Genomic DNA, 17,441 nt, shown 5'->3' with positions numbered 1-17,441 from the left:
GTGAGGAGTTAGTGACATGAAAATAAATGCATGCAATATACATTAGCTGAATTAGTAAAACATTTGTTGTAACACTGTACACAAAAGTCTGAGCAAGCTGGGCGGTAGTGGCGCATGCCTTTAATCCCAGCACTTGGGAGGCAGAGGCAGGTGGATTTCTGAGTTCGAGGCCAGACTGGTCTACAGAGTGAGTTCCAGGACAGCTAGGACTACACAGAGAAACCCTGTCTCGAAAAAAACAAAAACAAAAACAAAAGAAGTCTGAGCAATCCCATCATGGCAAGAGGTATCCAAGAGCAAGCCGGTTGGGGGAGGCTAGAAAGGGTGGACAGCATTAGAATACAGAAGCTTAAGGAAAGAAGGGAACCAAACAGGGTTGCAACTTACAAGCTGCTAGTAAAGGTGCCTACGTCACCTCTTCACAGTCTGTGCAGAGCACCTCCAATCAATGAGCGGAGGGCCAGCTACAAACCAAGCTCACACACAGTACAGAGCACAGGCACTTGCATGAGGTCACGAAACTAGTAAGTGGCACAGCTGGAACCCAGCCCTGTGCAGGCCTAGAGCACACTGCTGCGTCTCCCGCCACTCCGGGTGGTCCCTGAGGACTCTGACCCTTATTTTTAAGGAAGTAGAGATTTCAAGGTTTGGGTTTTGGTTTTTAGTTTAAGTCTACCACAGCTGTGACAGTTATTTCCATTCTTTAACACTGAATTTTATAGTGTGTGTATGTGTGTATGTGTGTGTGTGTGTGTGTGTGTGTGTGTGTGTGAAAGTATATTGTAAAAATGTGTATATGTGTATATGTGTGTGTGTGTTGAGGAGAGTGTATGTATATGTGTAGGCTATAGCACACATATGGCGGCCATAGGACGACTCACTTTTCTCCCTCCACCTTTATGTGCATTCACTTAGGTCATCTGGATTATTGTGTGACTACTCTCCAGTCCCATTCTTACACCCACAAATTACACACATGCCTCCAAAACTCAGCAGCCTTTGTTGAGAACCAGTAAGAACTGGCCTGATGAGAAACACTCTGAAAGAAATGAGTGCCTCAGCAATGCTGTGAACCGAGTTCTTCTCCAGGACTACATGCAGCTCACAGGCGAAGCCCAGACTCCCACAGTAACAACACATGAGACCTAACAAGGGTGCAGCAGTGGTGACACAGGACCCGTGTCTTCACTCAGATAAGACTCAGAACCACACGTTATTAAAAAAACTGAAGGGACCATTCATGCAAACTCTAACCCAGCACTAGTTACATATCCAAACCAAAGATCCAGCCTGCTTTACAATCGAGGGACCTAATGTACCTAACAGTTCTCAAACCCATACTGAAAACTTAGAACAAGAATAAAATTAGCCTGAACAGAAATTTAAATATCCAGCCTCTAATTTCACACTATCGTGTCTCTCAAACATAGGCTCATAGACTTGACTGTGATATTCGCTAAGGCCCTTTGCACCCACTGTCAGCACTGGTCTTGGCTCCCAGTTACTGCACACACTAACAAGTCTTACTTTAAAGATCAACACTATATGGAAGTACAACCAAGCTGGTCTGTCACTGTGGGAAGCACAAAGCTATTACCTATACACCAACTTTGCTCTACCTTTGTGGAAGTACAGAAATAATAATCTAAAAATTTCTTCAGAAACTTCAGTATTTATTTTATTATCATCTATTTAATTTTGGATTTTTGCATTTAATTAGCTCATAAAATTACAACAGCAAAATATCACTATAAAAATATACGAAACAAATTCAATCTCGAGGAATTTGGGGTTGTGACCTTATTATCCTAGTACTTAGAAAGCCTGAAGCAGAAAAATCTTTAATTAGAGACCATCCTGAGCTACATAGGAGACATCGTCTCAAACAAACAAACAAACTAACTAACTAAAATTGTGGGATAATGTTAGAGCTGAAAGAAAAAGGAAATTACTGCCAAACCGATCAGTTGGAGGACATGAGGATCTGTAAACACACACTGCAGTCTCCTCACACACATACCTACCATACCTCAAAGTATAAAGTCTCGGATTTTAGACAGAATCACATTCACTGTAGCTCAGGCTGGCCTGAAACTCACTATGTAGCACAGGATGGCCTTGAAATCACAGAGATCCACCTTCCTCTGCCTCCTGAGTGCCTAGACTAAAGGTGTGGCCAGCTTAAAAGACTTTTGGTGAGAGTTTGTGAATGACACCATTTCAAATAGATTTAAAAATCCTTAAGAATTCTAATTAAATGACTCCAAACTATGAGCTACTTACAATCCAGAAGGTAAGTTGCTGGCCACTGTGACACCAAGCGAATACTGCACGGCTTCCACGAGGATAAAATCAAACAAGGCTGACAAGACCCAGGAACCCAGCAAGAAGGACTGCAAGTAAAGACAGACGAAAGTAAGTTACCTAAAAATAATTAACAGCTATTTAATTAATGAGCTAGGGTGTGGGGTATGAGTACAGTCTATATATACAGGTTTGCACGGATACACGTATATACATTACATACATATGAACACACGCATAAGCTTATTTCTATGTTGCTTGTTTTTGTTACTTTTCAAAACTGGGAAATGAGCCGTAACTGTTCACATGCACTAGCTTCTCCAATTTCTAGATATGTTGGAAAAGACATCTAATTAAAGCATAGTGCTAATAAGTAGCACATATACTAGTAAGCCAAATAAACGACCAGAATTTCACTAGATAAATTTCTAATTAGAATCCTTAATTCTGACATGTCCTTAATGTCTTGTATTATCACTGTCATTTAATTACTTTATCATGCTATTGGCTTTAAGTAAATTTTTTTCTTCGGTTAATGTCCAAGTCAAAAATCAGATCTAGAATCATGCAATTTAGGCAATAATGATAAATAATATACTAAGTTGTTTTTTGTTTTTTTTTTAATGGAAGGCATTTTTAAAATAAGGGCCCAGAAAAGTGTTGTACATCTGTGGTCCCAGAGGCCTGCCTGGACAAATCGGCAAGACTTCACTTCAAAGTTTAAAAAATAAACTACAAGGGCTGAAGATGTAGCTTGGTGGTAAAATGCACACGCCTAGCACACAGGAGAGCGAGGAAGTAACACATATGCAAATGAGGACTGCAGATCTGGTCAGTTCCTTCTGGAACCTCAGTCGAAAACTAAACACTAAAGCATGGGATAACTTACTGCGAACTTCCTGCTTCCATATCTTCTTTCAAATATTCTGAAGTTATAAATGAGAAGACCACTACAGAAAGCGTCTTTCAAGTCAAGGCAAATTATTCTTCCGCATATCAGCCTCCAAATCTGCAGAGAGGTTAAAAGCAGAGCATGGTGTGAGGGGGGCCACACACCCCCAACAGCGAGAAGTCTCTTCACTTATCATAATAAGATGCATCTTGCTAAGGCAACAGAAAAGTCCTTGTAAAATCCTCCGCAGTCAGGGCACCTGCTGCCAAGCCTGACACTGTGAGTTGAAGCCCCAGAACCCACGTCTTGGTGGATGGAGACAGTGACTCCACAGAACTGTGACCTCCACGTGAGGCACCATGGCATATTCACCACCACACCCAACAAAAATAAGTAAATAGATGGTTTTCAAAAAGGGTGGGGAGGGTGTTTAGTAGGACACACAAACACAGCTAAAATGAAAAACTAGTGAACGTTCATTTTACACTACTGAATTTAAAAGCAAAGATGTAATTTGGGTAAAAGTCACAAACTGTACTTTCTGAGCTTAATCACCACACACACACCAACTCTGGGGACCTGTTGATAAGTATTTTCAGCTTATAAAGACAATCAGCTTTGGAAATCCATCCTCTGGCTAGGTGAAAATAAAGACATGCATAAAGTAAACACCAATTTCCAAAGGCCTATTTTGAGTCTTTAACGTTCTCCAAATGTGAATGATCCTAAGACATCTGCAAAACACTCTGACTTCACTTCCCCTTCAGTTACAACAAATTAACCCTGAGCTTCCTTTGAGTGACTGTGAAAAGGAAGTCAAGCTTATGTGTTAACTACTTTTAAGCCCATGGCTCAGCGCTGTTGGGAACGTACAGTGCTGTGCACTGTCTATTATCCTAAACGCTGTACCTACCGTGAATTAACTTGCCACCTTTCCCACAGCCCTGGTGACCTCTCTCTCACTCTCTGCCTATAATTTGCCTTTGTTAGACACATGCATCGTGAGGAAGATATCAATGAACAGAAACACGTTTATGCTCAGGGTGGCAAAGAGAGCTGCCAGGGCACCCAGCAAACAGGTACTAACACCAACCCCCACACGAGACCCACTCATCAACTTTGAAGACTGAGCTCTGTTCTTTCCATAGCAAAGCTCTTCCTCTTGGTTTAACTCCCTTTATAGATGCATTAATTCTGAACGTGTCTCAGATGAGTGAGTGTAAATCATCTCATCAAATATACAGAGACAGGTTTTGGAAAATGTGGGTTCTCTCCTTCCACCATGTGGGTCCCAGAAAATGAACTCAAGTTCTCAGAGCTGGTGACAAATGCCTTTAGTGACAGACCCATCTCACTAGCCCACAAATTCTCTTGAAGTTATAAACTGAATTTCCATGAGTAAAATCTGAAATAGAAACTACCAGTCAGTATAAGGGCATGCTTTGTTTCTCCATTATAATCTGTTTTACTGAAAATATTGTGGACATAACTAGAAAGTGTGCTGGTTAATACAGCATTAGTAATATCTCTCACAGACTCAGGGGCTTTGTGCTCAGCCTTATATGAGGGATCTCTATCATGCTCCTTCCTAAAGCTTAGGGAACACTGCCAAAGAGGGGATACCAAGACTGTAAGAGCCAGGAGTTGGGGACATGCTGTGAAACTGTCCTGGATGTGTCAAGGCTGTCTCACTTGTGAACTCACTGCTGCAGAGCCTAAATGAGACCCACACAAGGTCAAGCCAGTCAACACTGCAGCATGGAGAAGACGGGGGCTCATGAGCCCCAGTCCTAGCCGAGGAGATATCAGCAACTGACGGCTGTTGAAAGAGAAGGATCTATTTCTTTACAGGTGTGACCCCGACGGACTGACCATTTTCCCACGTTCCAGAGAATGACCCTATATCCATGTGCAGACGGGCAGCAGTGATTGGAGGAGGAGGAGATGAAGTTAGAAGGACATGGTGGGGCTGGGAAGGGCTAGAGGGGGATAGAGAGGGTAGATATAATCAAAATACAAGCATATATTTAAAGAAAACTTTAAAAGCTGTTGTTGAAACTTTAGGGGTTTTGAGAGACTAAGGAACTGTAGGAAGAAAGGGCAAGTCTAGAAAAGCGCCCCCTCTCCACCCAGATGCCAAAGGAGCAGGGTGCCCACCTGCAAGTCGTGCTTGACAGCATGGAGGTCATACACGAAGAACTTCTGACAGTGAGGCAGCAGGAGAGTCAGCAGGAGGGACAGGGCACTGGGGACCAGCAGAAGACTCTTCGACAGAGGTGCCTTATCTAGGAAGAAAACCACATTCAGAATGACTGGGATTTTTCAAAACAAAACAAACCACTCACAAGATGAAAAGTGGGAGAGCTAATTTGTTTAGAATGAGGAGGAAGCCTAAGTCCTGCCACTCAGGCATTTAGCTCTTCCTGAAACATCTACCAGCAGCTGTGACCACTGGCAGCAGGCAGGCACGACTCTCTGGAAAGGCTTCACTGTCAGCTGGTTTGGACAGGAGATCAAAGGCAGCAAACACCCAATAACCTCCAAACAGCACAGATCCCCCCAGTTAGCACCTGGGGGTGACAGAGTCATACACTGGTTTGAAAAGATTTTAGATGATAACACTGCTGGCTGAAGTGGCCTCCCGAGGTTTTCCACAGTGAACAGGAGGAACTAAGTTAAGTTATCCAGGAGGGCTTATGGGACCTCTGCCTTTTCCTATGTGGCCATCAGGTGTGTGATCATCTGTAACTCAAGCTACAGGCAACCAACACATGACAAGACCTAAGACATCCCAGAAGACATGCGGCAGGTAGAGTCTTCACAAGATAACTCGCCAGGCATATTACATGACACTGACATCACAGGGAATGAAAAATACTGGAAACCCAGTCAAACCCACATGAAGGGCAATTCACAATTTCTTATTAAACACTCCATTTGTAATACCTAACAACAGATCCACTCTTCTCAAACCACTCAATGCTTTTGCAAAGAAGCAAAGCACTTTAGCACTCAAATGTTTTTCATACACTATGATATACTGATTATTAATGTTACTACTTTCATTTCCCTGTACATTTGTAACGACAGAAAGAGGTTTCAGCTAATATGACCATTTGTAAGGTCCTGCAGTCCCAAGGGCACCTGCGCACATGCAGATCTTTCCTCAGCAGCTCCTGTACACTCCTACTCCCCATTTCCTCCTAGGAAGAACTCCAGCCTCACTCTTGCTCTGCAGACCTCTACACTCCGGGCCCAACTGCTCCCAGACCCAACTGCCTCCAATCTCATCTGCTTATCTCCTGCTCTTTGTATCCTTGCTGCGACCCTACTGTGCACCTCACTACTTCTTGCACACAGTGGCTTTCAATTCTTTTGGGAAAATGTTTCCAGACTTATTTCTCTTTCCTCCAGACTGAGGGAACTAGCCTAGACAGTGTCCCCCACTCTGTGGCACTTGGTGTTCCCTTCCGTTCTAACTTCCCAATGATGTGAAGGACACCAGAAGGGAGTCCACAGGCCAGAGAGAAGACATGCCCAGCTTACCAAAGGCAAGGCCACTGGATACACCACTGATGGACCTTTCAGATTCTGTGTCTTATTTATAAGAAATTCCTGCGGGTAAACTTTCCCATCACAGTTGGTGCTGTGGTTATAGTGTTTGTGCAAACACACAGAAATAGCCCAGCTATTTCCTCCCTGATTAGGCCTTGCACACATCTACACCGGAACTACTATACAGTGCTGCACACTCTCTTCACCAAGGCTTGCCAGATTCCAAACCTGACAAAGCACACTATTGCCTAGGGCCTCCACAGGACACGAGGGCCCAAGGCTGTGAGCATAGCCAGCCTTAGTTTAAGTCTCAGCTTTCCTTGCCTGTAGAATGCGGAATGAGAACTCAGCTGCTGTGTCAGAACTCATATGAGACTCCGTGGTATGGTACCTGCCCAGTCCCGGAACTGAACCTCGGGCCTCACCACTGCACACACACACACACACACACACACACACACACACACACACCCTCCTACCACCCTCACCATGACACCACCACTGGTGGATGGGTTTCTCTCCAGGTCCAGGTGAGATTCTTTATTCCTATGACAGGACCAGAGAAAAGATGCAATCATGCAGGCACACCCAGAGGACAGCAGCTCTTCTCCCCACTTTCACCTTTCCTGTGACAGACAGCCACACCTGCCTGAGCAACTCAACATGACTAGAGAAACATAGCTGAGCTGTAAATTCCTGGTCCCAAGTCTTACGCTGGTCCAATTCTCTGACCAGCAATTCCAACACTGCTCTCTAGAAACCTACCCGGCCTTCTTATTTCATGTCATCTCCTCCCAACCCCTCCAAAGGTCACTTTGCCAATGACTATCAATGAGGTACCTTGGTTATATCCCTGACCCCAACTCTAAAATCACTAAGCACTTTCTATCAATCACGAATGTTCCTAGGCCCTAGGATTCAGCAGGGACGTCAGGACAAAGGCCCTACTTTTGTGGTACTTACCATCCACAGGAAAAAAAAAGAAAAGAAAGATTGACATGTGGAAACAAATGCTACAGGAAAGCCAAGCAGGCAACGACTGAGGCTGCTATCCACCATGTATCCCTTGACATGTATCTCATGTGGGTTCTCAGACACAAGGCAGTGTTACTAATCTCCATCAACAGACATTATGTGTGGCAATGTGACTTGCTTGAGCCACATAAACCTAAGATATGTCACTTCCAGACAGATACTTAGAGTCAGTGAACCATTCATGTTCTTTTCCTCTACCAGAGCTCAAGATGGTGGCCACTCGATCTAACAGACGATCTAGCTAAAGACAGTGGAGGATGGACACTCCCACCCCCAGTTGATCCTCAGTGGCACTGGGAAGCAAGGCTTGTTCTTATGAATCAGGCCCCTGGTCCTCAGCCTTAGTACTTAATGGGGAGAGACTTCTAGTGGAAGAGGTAGGTGTCATTCTATATGGGCAGCCAGGGAAAACCTTTCTCAGTGGTAAGATCTGCACAGAGACCTTAGCAAGTAATCCATGCAGATATTTGGAGAAGAAAATCTACCAAAGGAAAATAAAAATACTCATGCTTTAAACAGAACCACATACAACAGGCAAGAGAACCAGCCACACTGAAAGCACAGACTATAAGGCCAAGGTAGTGGGAAGCAGTGAGCAGAACCCGGAGGCTTGAGGAGGCTTCCAGCCTTCCCTGAGAGTGGCAGGGCGTCTGGGGTGGGGCCAAGGGTGTTAGGTGGAAGGATAGTGCATCCAAGTCACATCACCATCTGAGTCCCCACACTGAGATTACGGGAAGACGAAAATAGAAGAGGAGTCCACGCAGAAGGCTGTTCAGATGATCCAGGTAAGAAACACTGACAGTCAGCCATGGAGCCGAGGAAGGAAGGGGGCTGCCAGGCCTCCCTTGATTCTGAAGCTACCCTACAACAATCCATCCTACTTGTCTTGACAAAAGTGAGCTTAGGTTCACCAGCTCTGTGACTGAAGTGGACTGTAAGAAATCCTAAGATGTCACAAATTCAGTTTTAAAAGAAATGTGTTTCTTTGTTAGTTCCCACCTCAGTTGCAGTAGAGCACAGACTCTTGGTGGCAGCAGCTGAGTCTGGCTTGCTTGTGGCTGCAGCAGCCGGGGATTCCCAAAGGCAGCCAGCCGATGGGCCTTAGTCAGATGCATGGGCTCTGATGGAGAACGGGTACTCAAGTACGCACCCAACTGTCCATTGATGACTGCTGCATACCGTTTCACAGCCACATAGAGCCGTGAAAGGGGAGAGAATTCTGAGTGCTACACTGTGGGTGAACCCAAGGACACTGAGCCAAGTGAAATAAGACTGTGATAAGAAGGCAAGTATCCCATGGTTCTCTTCATAAGAGGCATCTAGAATGGTGAAATTCATAAAATAAGAAAGTAAAATGCTGGCTCACAAAAGCAGTTGGCACTAGGGAGTTGCTTAATGACATGGTTACAGTCCTGGAGATAAAAAAAAAAAAAGAGTCCTAGAAGTTTTTACATAAAACTGTGGATGAGCCTCATACTACGGACATGTGCACCTGAATGAGGCTCATGTGACATGAATGAGGCTACACAGTGAAATTAAACATTAAAACAGGAGCTGGTAGGGCTGGAGAGATGGCTCGGCAATTAAGAGCACTGGCTGCTCTTACAGAGGTCCTGAGTTCAATTCCCAGCAACCACATGGTGGCTCACAACTGTCTGTAATGGGGTCTGATGCCCTCTTCTGGTGTGTCTGAAGACAGCAACAGTATACTCACATAAATGAATTAAATAAATTTTAAAAAGAGAGAGAAGAGAAGCTGGTGAGGTGACTCTGTGGTTAAGAACACTGGCTGATTTCTAGAGAACCCAGATTTGATTCCCAGCACCCCTGTAAGCGGCTCACAGCCATCTGTAACTCCAGTCTGTGTGACTCCTACAGTATACATACCTGCAGGCAAAACAAATATACACAGAAAACAAATTGTTTTAAAGAATCAGAAGTAAACAAAATTACTACTGAAGGCTAGCAAGAAATTAAAAAAAAAAAAATCTTGACACATAAGCTTGACCAATTATCCTCAAGACATGAGTGAAGACAAAGGGGAAGCCAACTCTACAAGGTAGTTGTGGAGAGCCGTGCCGCAAGCAATCGCCATTATAAGATGGTGCTGGCCTCCGCTGTGCCTAACTAGTAAACAAGCCTTGTACGCAGGTGCGAGAGTGAACTCACACCTAGTCACTGCCCATCTCGGGGCATAGTAATGGGGTGATGGGCGAGCAACGAATCAGGAGCTGACACGCCACATCAGGTGCTGAAACGCCATGGCTGAGGGCTATATAAGCAACGCCATTTTCCAGGGTCGGGGTCTTCCATCCTGAAGAAGCAATAAAGCTTGCCATGGTTGTGTCTTTCTTGCCGGTCGAGTGGGACGTGACAGGTAGTAGTCTGACCCCCATGGAATGCACACTCCCAAACAACCGCCCACCACTCAAACAAACCAAACACTAAATGACTTATTTTTTATATAACCATTTCAATTTTATCCAGGGCAAGTGGGATATAAACTAATCAATGTAATCTACCACATGAACGGGATAAAAGACATCAAACTGTGATGAGTCTCACTAACACGGAATAACAAGCAAAGAAGGCCATGAGTCTGGGACATCATGTGGGAGAATCTGGAGAGGGGAAAGAAGGGGGGAATTTGTATAATTACAATTTCAAAAATAAAATTTAAATAAAATACGGTATGTTAAGGAAAACACAAGCCCTCCCCCCCCCCCTTCGGCTCTACATTGCCTCTAGCACTAACACACACGCTAGCCCTGTTTACTCTTATTGCCTTGCTCCTGGCACTCACTCCTTCCTGTACCAGGGCCTTGGGCACCTCTCCCCACCTCTCCAGAACGGTCTGCTCACGACCAGGGCCCACTGCACACACCTCCCTCAGGGCTTCACTCTGCTGTGCTAGTTTCACAGTGCTCGTTTAACCCGTCTCCATCATCGGACAGACTCTATGATGGCAGAAGGTTTCTCTGTCTGTTCCTTATTCTATCCCCACAGTTCAAACAACACCTGGTATTCAGTACCGTTGATGGTAAATAAACGAATCACAGTCTAACTCTCAAAATAACCCTCAAGGTGAGCACTACACAGAAGAAGTAAGTGACTTTGCATAACAACAAGGGCCTGAGCTTGGGCACTCAGGACAGGGAAGATGTGACAAAGCTGGCAGGCAGTTAGCTTTGGGATGTGCACAGCACCAAAGTGAAGGGCCTGGAGGGTGGGGCAGGGGGGCACACAAGATAGCATCATCAAGTTCCTGAACCACTTTTGGCACACCCTGTTCAGTCCAATGGATCGCTCAGAGAAGCTTCTATTAGCAATAGAAAGTAATTAACACAGACCTACAACTAGCCAAGCTTCAGAGAGTAAAAGATTATAGACTATTCAGCCCAAAAATGTATACCCTCCACCCACCAAGGCTCAGAGATCACTGAGGAAGAGGGGGGCGGAAAGAGTGTGAAAGCAGAGGTGGTGACGGTGACTGGGAAAGCACACACACACACCCAACCCCCCCACTCCCCCCATCCCCGCTGTCTGCATGAACTCAGCAAGCCCCAAGGACCTGCTCTCAGGAGTATAGAGCACACAGTCCCACCCCTAACAGCAAAGCTGCTGACAACTGTGAGCTGTGGAGAGAAGAGCATTTTCTCTGGGAATACAGCCCCAAGTACACTGATCACACTCTAGGAGAAAACCATATATCCAAGAATATTTTGGCAGCACAAATTATCTTGAGGGTTTTGGTGTTTGTAAAAGGTCACAGAGCTAGGTGGGCAAAGAAAAGGTCTGGGAAAAGTTGAGAGGTGATTTTGACCAAAATGTATTGTACAAAACTCTCAAAGAACTAGCAACTTTTTTTATCCGGTTGGCTCCCAGCAAATGTGACAGATCAGCAAGGACTTTGTGAGAAGCCTGGCAAATGCACCTGGTAGAGTTACATTTGTACCAACAGTCTAGACGACTGAGGTGTCGGTGGGGTGGAAAGAGCCTTACTGGAGAAATGAAGAAGCAAGCATAATCAGAAGCTTACACCACGTGGCACTCCAGGAAGACTGAGTGAGCTCTGAGGTTGAGCATACAGAGAAGATGCACAAGAAGAATCTCACAGCAGCCTAGCAAGCAACCAACCAGCGGAATTACAAGTCAAACCCCGGCAATCTGATCCTACCACGACCACATCCTACATTTCACTGCCATGCAGCACCACAGTCCTGCTGTCGGTTACGAGAAAGACACATAGACGGTCACGAGAAGCACTAACAGGGGCTAGAGAGATGCCTCGGTGGTTAAGAGCACTGGCTGCTCCTCCAAAGGCCCGGGGTTCAATTCCCAGCACCCACATGGCAGTTCGCAGCTATCTATAACTCCAGTTCCAGGGGATCTGATGCCCTCACACATAGCATACAAGCAGGCAGAACACTAGTAGTGTCAAATAAAACATTAAATAAATAAATAAGCACTAACGAATCACAGCGGTGCCTTGTCCATAACAAGCACATGCAACTTCGAATGGAGACAGCAGAACAGTGTGGTGCACACTTACTACATGCTGAAATGATCAAAACTAAGACGTGTAACTGTGTGTTAATGTGAAACCACCCCCAAAGGCTACTGAAAGCCTGGTCTGAGAGCAGCATGGTGTGGTCAGTGCCTGGATGGCACTGGGACTAAACATCACTGGGTTAACTCAGAGGCAAATGGCCTGCTGTAGAACTGTGCTTCTCCAAGTGTCCTCCTCCATCTCTTCTCTCCCTCTTCCCCTTCCCTTCTTCTTCCCCTTCCCCTCCACCCTCTGTGGCAACCAACACAGCCTCTCTCTCCATTCTTCCACCCACCCATGAAGCAACCCTCTCCATCATACACCCTCACCACCACGGTACCCTGCCTCACACAGCCCTACAGGAGAGCATTTCTAAAGCCATGATCTGAAGCAAATCTTTCCTCTCTGAAATTGTTCTTCCCAGGCACCTGTCACTATGGTAGAAAGCTCAAACGCATTCTCATTCATATTCTCTCTCTCTCCCTCTCTCTCTCTCTCTCTCACACACACACACACACACACACACTCACACACACTTTCTCACATTCTCTCCTCTCTCTCACACACACACACACATGCACTCACACACACTTTCTCACATTCTCTCCTCTCTCTCACATACACACACATGCACTCACACACACTTTCTCACATTCTCTCCTCTCTCTCACATACACACACTTTCTCTCTCACATTCTCTCTCCTCTTTCTCTCTCTCTCTCTCTCTCTCCCTCTCTCTCTCTCACACACACACACACACTCACACACACTTTCTCACATTCCTCTCTCTCTCACACACACACATGCACTCACACACACACTTTCTCACATTCTCTCTCTCACATACACACACTTTCTCTCTCACATTCTCTCTCTCTCACATACACACACTTTCTCATATTCTCTCTCCTTTCTCTCTCTCTCTCTCTCTCTCTCTCTCTCTCTCTCACACACACACACACACACACTCACACACACACACACACACACACACACACACACACACACACAGGATTCAGGCCACAGCAATAATTACCATGGATATGCACAGACTTTATCTGTCATGAAGATGCTCTCCTGGCATTGCCTATATTACTGTGAAAACGGTACCTGTAAATGCCCAAAAGGAAAATGGGAATATTAAATGATGATCTACATGTAAGATAGAATATCATTTGACACTAAGAAATAAGTAGTATAAAAATACTACCTAATAGAAAGATGTTCCAAAAACAGTATTAGTGGCATATAGAATCATACAAAACTTTTTAAAAAAGTAGTACATAAGTAGGTGTTTTGTAAAGCATCTATCAAGGGCTGGAGAGATGGCTCAGCAGTTAGGAGCACTGGCTGTTCTTCCAGAGGTCACTCGTTCAAATTCCAGCAACCACATGATCGCTCACAACCATCTGTAATGAGATCTGACTCCCTCCTCTGGTGTCTGAAGACAGCTACAGGGTACTCACATATAATAATAAATAAGTAAGTAAAGCATCTGTCAAATACTAACAATGATAATCATGGTCTAGTCATGAGACACCTTGCTTTTTATACAAATTTAATTTAATGGAAACGTGGGGTTTTTTTGTTTTTTGAGACAGGGTTTCTCTGTGTAACAGAGCCCTGGCTGTCCTAAACTCGCTTTGCAGGCCAGACTTGAACTCACAGAAATCCACCTGCCCCTGCCTCCCAAGTAATTTTTAACTAGTTACTTATTCAGGGAGAAGTCTGTCATATCCTCATGCTCAGAGTTCAGGCCAGTCACTAGCAAACTGTAGTTCCCACATAAAAGTTCAAGCATTAAACAAGCAAGGTTTTTAAAAGTCGTTTCTCTGACAGATACTTCTTAAAATAAAAGGAAAATCATCCATGCCAAGTGCTATGAAACACCAAAGTTAAGATTTCCTCAGAGCTGCTAATCTCTGGCTTCTCTTGGGTGTGACAAAAGTACACACTGTTGTCTGTACGGCCAATACCACTTAGGCTCAGGAGGCCCTGTCACTATAAAATAATGAACACAATGACTACCCCACACACTAAACTGTCCTGATAAAAGGCTTTCTTATGTCTCCTGAGTCCTTATTATCTAGAGACAGGAATTCACTGCTCATAGACATTAGGTGAAGAAAGATGATTAAATAATTTGCTCCAAATCACAGCTTGATAGGAAAGGGGCTACTATTTGGACCCGATTCTGCCTGATTGACACACACACAAACACTCTCACTCTCTCTCTCTCTTTCTCTCTCTCTCTCTCTCTCTCTCTCTCTCTCTCTCTCTCTCTCTCCATATATATATGCATACACATACACACACACATACTTTCTTATAAAATAACCATATGACTCATAAATTCCACTCTTAGACATATACCCAGGAAAAGTGAAAACATAATTTGAAACAAAAGCTTATATATGAATGTTTAAAGCAGTATTATAATAATACGTAAAACACAACCAAGGGACCACCAACAAATGAAGAGACTAAAACCTGCTCCATACAACAGAATCCTGTTGAGGGGAGAGGAGTGAAATTCTGTACTTGCTACGTGACACGTCAGCATGCCATAATACACACACAGCAATGCCAGTAAGTTAATGCTTTAAAGGGCTGGAACAAGAATCGTGCTATGTGAATTTTGCCTGAACATTTTGAGCACTGAAGACACTAACCACAGGTTTTGCTTAACCGTGTGAGCTATTACAAGATGCAGGCACACCAGACACACAGGGGAGCAGCAACCTGGCAACACAATCTGCCCCCACAAGTCTGGCCTGCAAAAGTGTATGTCAAAAAACCCAATGTGGTTCACACCCTTGCAAAGAAGGACCACCATACCCAACCGCACCACTGATCTTCCCATTACTGACTGCTTAAGGGATGCTTCAGTATCTCATAATGTAACTTTTGCACAAACTTTTTATGAGAAAGGACTAAACAGAAAACAAGGGTGGAACTGTACAAAAGCCAAGTCAGTCAAGCACTGAGCCTTCCCCTTCCACACATTTCAGTTCCCAAGCAGAGCCAGTTGAGCACTGAGCCTTTAGCTTCCTCGAAATTCAGTTTCCAAGCTACTCAGCTTCCTGGGATGAATCCTAAAGGACTTGTCTTCAGTGACTACACCGCAGTATGAGGAATGCAAGCTTCTGGTGACCATCTCCACAAAGACCTTTGTAAGATTGCCAGGGGTCAAAGGGTTTATTCCTATTACTCCCATCTTCCAAGAGTGTTTAGATGTTAAGACAAAACCAAACCAAACAAAACAAAACAAAAAACAAACTGAAAGCCATCCATGAATCAGGGTTAGGGTTAGGGTTGACCTTCTGCCCCTAAAGCACTGGGGAGCATTCAATGACCCCAGGCGCCTGCCGCATGGGCTGCACCTCACTCACAAGAAGTGCCCTGGCAGTCAGGCAGAGTGCCTAGCTCAGGACAAGAACCAATAAACACCTGTTAAAGTACTAGTGGTGGTGAGGCCTATCAGGAAAATAAACAGAAGAAAGTATTAGGAAGGTGCTAGAGGGGGGAAAAGAAAGAGAAAGTAGGACTTACCCTCTACACACACACACACACACACACACACACACACACACACACACTCTTACACTTCTCAATTTTCTAAAATATGCAGAGAGGAAGAGCTGAGAGCAGTGGCAATAAAAACGTAAAAAGGCTGTGGTCCTGAGAGCCCTGAGGGTGCAGGCCAGCTCCAGGCCGTAGGAAAACACAGCAGCCTTGCAGAGTGCGCAGGGGCATCAGCATTAGCATCCGAGACTTACTTGGTGTTAGCACAGTTGGGTTTATACTTATTGGGAAGGTTTAATGTAATATTAACCCTTCATTAATCACAAAGAACAGTGACTGTTAAAAGTACTCACTACATGACACACAGAGTGAAAGGGGAGACCAGTGTTTCATAAGCACAGGACGCCATCTTCACAGAAGCAGCAGCTCTGGAAGGTGAGGCAAGGGGCTTGAAAGAAAAGTTCTCTACCTGTACACTAAACTGTGAGAGATAAAGAAACAGAATTTCAAAGTGTGGAAATCTGAGGTGCTTTAAGAATCTGAGCCCAGGCATGCTCAGTGCAGCAGGGAAGTCCATGTAGAGACAGCAGTGCACACTGAAGAGACCCCATTGCCACGCAACAGTTCAGCCCTAAAAGTGCCAGGTCACTCACCTCACGAGAAGTCTGGATTATTTGTAAAGTGTCAGCAAACAAATCCCACTCCTAACAGACATGTGGCCTACCCAGGCCCCAGTCTGTGGAAGCAGTATTGAAGCAGGCATCCATCAGCAATGCCAATATATGACAGGACAGAAATCGTCAGACCAAAGTCCATGAAAATGCTGCGGGTAACAACCTCGGGACATTCCGTAAAGAGTCCAAGTGTTCACAGACTCAGCTCCTCAACCCAAAAAGGCAGGTTAGGTAAAGACACCAGGGCTACAACATACTAAAATGACATGCACTAGGACATCAGAGGAAAGAAGCAGATGGGCTGTATGCATCCCTAGACTGGCCACACGTGAAGCACACATTTACAGGGCAGCTAGGGAGGAGCCTGACTTCAGAGCTTGGATGATCTAAGGGGCAGTCTCTCTGATAAGAATTCCTAGGAGGATCAAGGTAGAAACCATTTATGTCTGAGCATCTACATGGCCTCCTAGTCCCTCACTAGTCTGTGAGCAGACAAAGGCTAGAAACTGACAGATACACCTCCAGCCATAGGGGTGAAGAAAGAAAAGCCCACCTCAAACCTCAAACACTAAAACCAAGTCCAGAAGAGTAAAGAGCCAAATAAAAGCAAGGAATCCAGAAAGTGGGGGAGACAGAATCCCAGCCAGACACCATGGACTGAGGCTCTTGTCTGCTGCGCCTCCTGTCCAGCCGTCCTGAGATAACAATCCTCAGGATGCCAGAGAAGTGTATCCTTTCAAGTGAGTCCAGGGCGCTGGGAAGCTCTGGGAAAGAACATGAAAGGTTACAGTATAGAGCACCCTCACCCTCTCTCCACCACAGGATCATCAGTGTCCTCCTCGTCCTGGAAGTCCCCATACTATAATCTGCATGCATTAATTTTAAAGAGAACTCTGTCACTATGACA

General features: G+C 44.9%; 1 protein-coding gene across 3 annotated transcripts in view; it reads right to left on the bottom strand.

Moving 5' to 3' along the window:
* Nucleotides 1–17,441, bottom strand: part of Ubac2 (ubiquitin associated domain containing 2) — a 142,477-nt gene that overhangs the window by 110,432 nt on the left and 14,604 nt on the right. For all 3 annotated transcript variants that reach the window (XM_006519492.3, XM_030247988.1, NM_026861.2), the window contains exons 2-4: nt 5,354–5,481; nt 3,194–3,313; nt 2,284–2,393 (exon numbers count right to left, since the gene is read on the bottom strand). In XM_006519492.3, the coding sequence (XP_006519555.1) occupies nt 2,284–2,393; nt 3,194–3,313; nt 5,354–5,481 (358 nt within the window). The remainder of the gene's footprint in view (nt 1–2,283; nt 2,394–3,193; nt 3,314–5,353; nt 5,482–17,441) is intronic.

This window comes from Mus musculus, chromosome 14 (genome assembly GCF_000001635.26).
Source record: "Mus musculus strain C57BL/6J chromosome 14, GRCm38.p6 C57BL/6J".
In the NCBI taxonomy this organism is placed as follows: Eukaryota; Metazoa; Chordata; class Mammalia; order Rodentia; family Muridae; genus Mus; species Mus musculus.
This window is presented reverse-complemented; position numbering and strand designations above follow the sequence as displayed.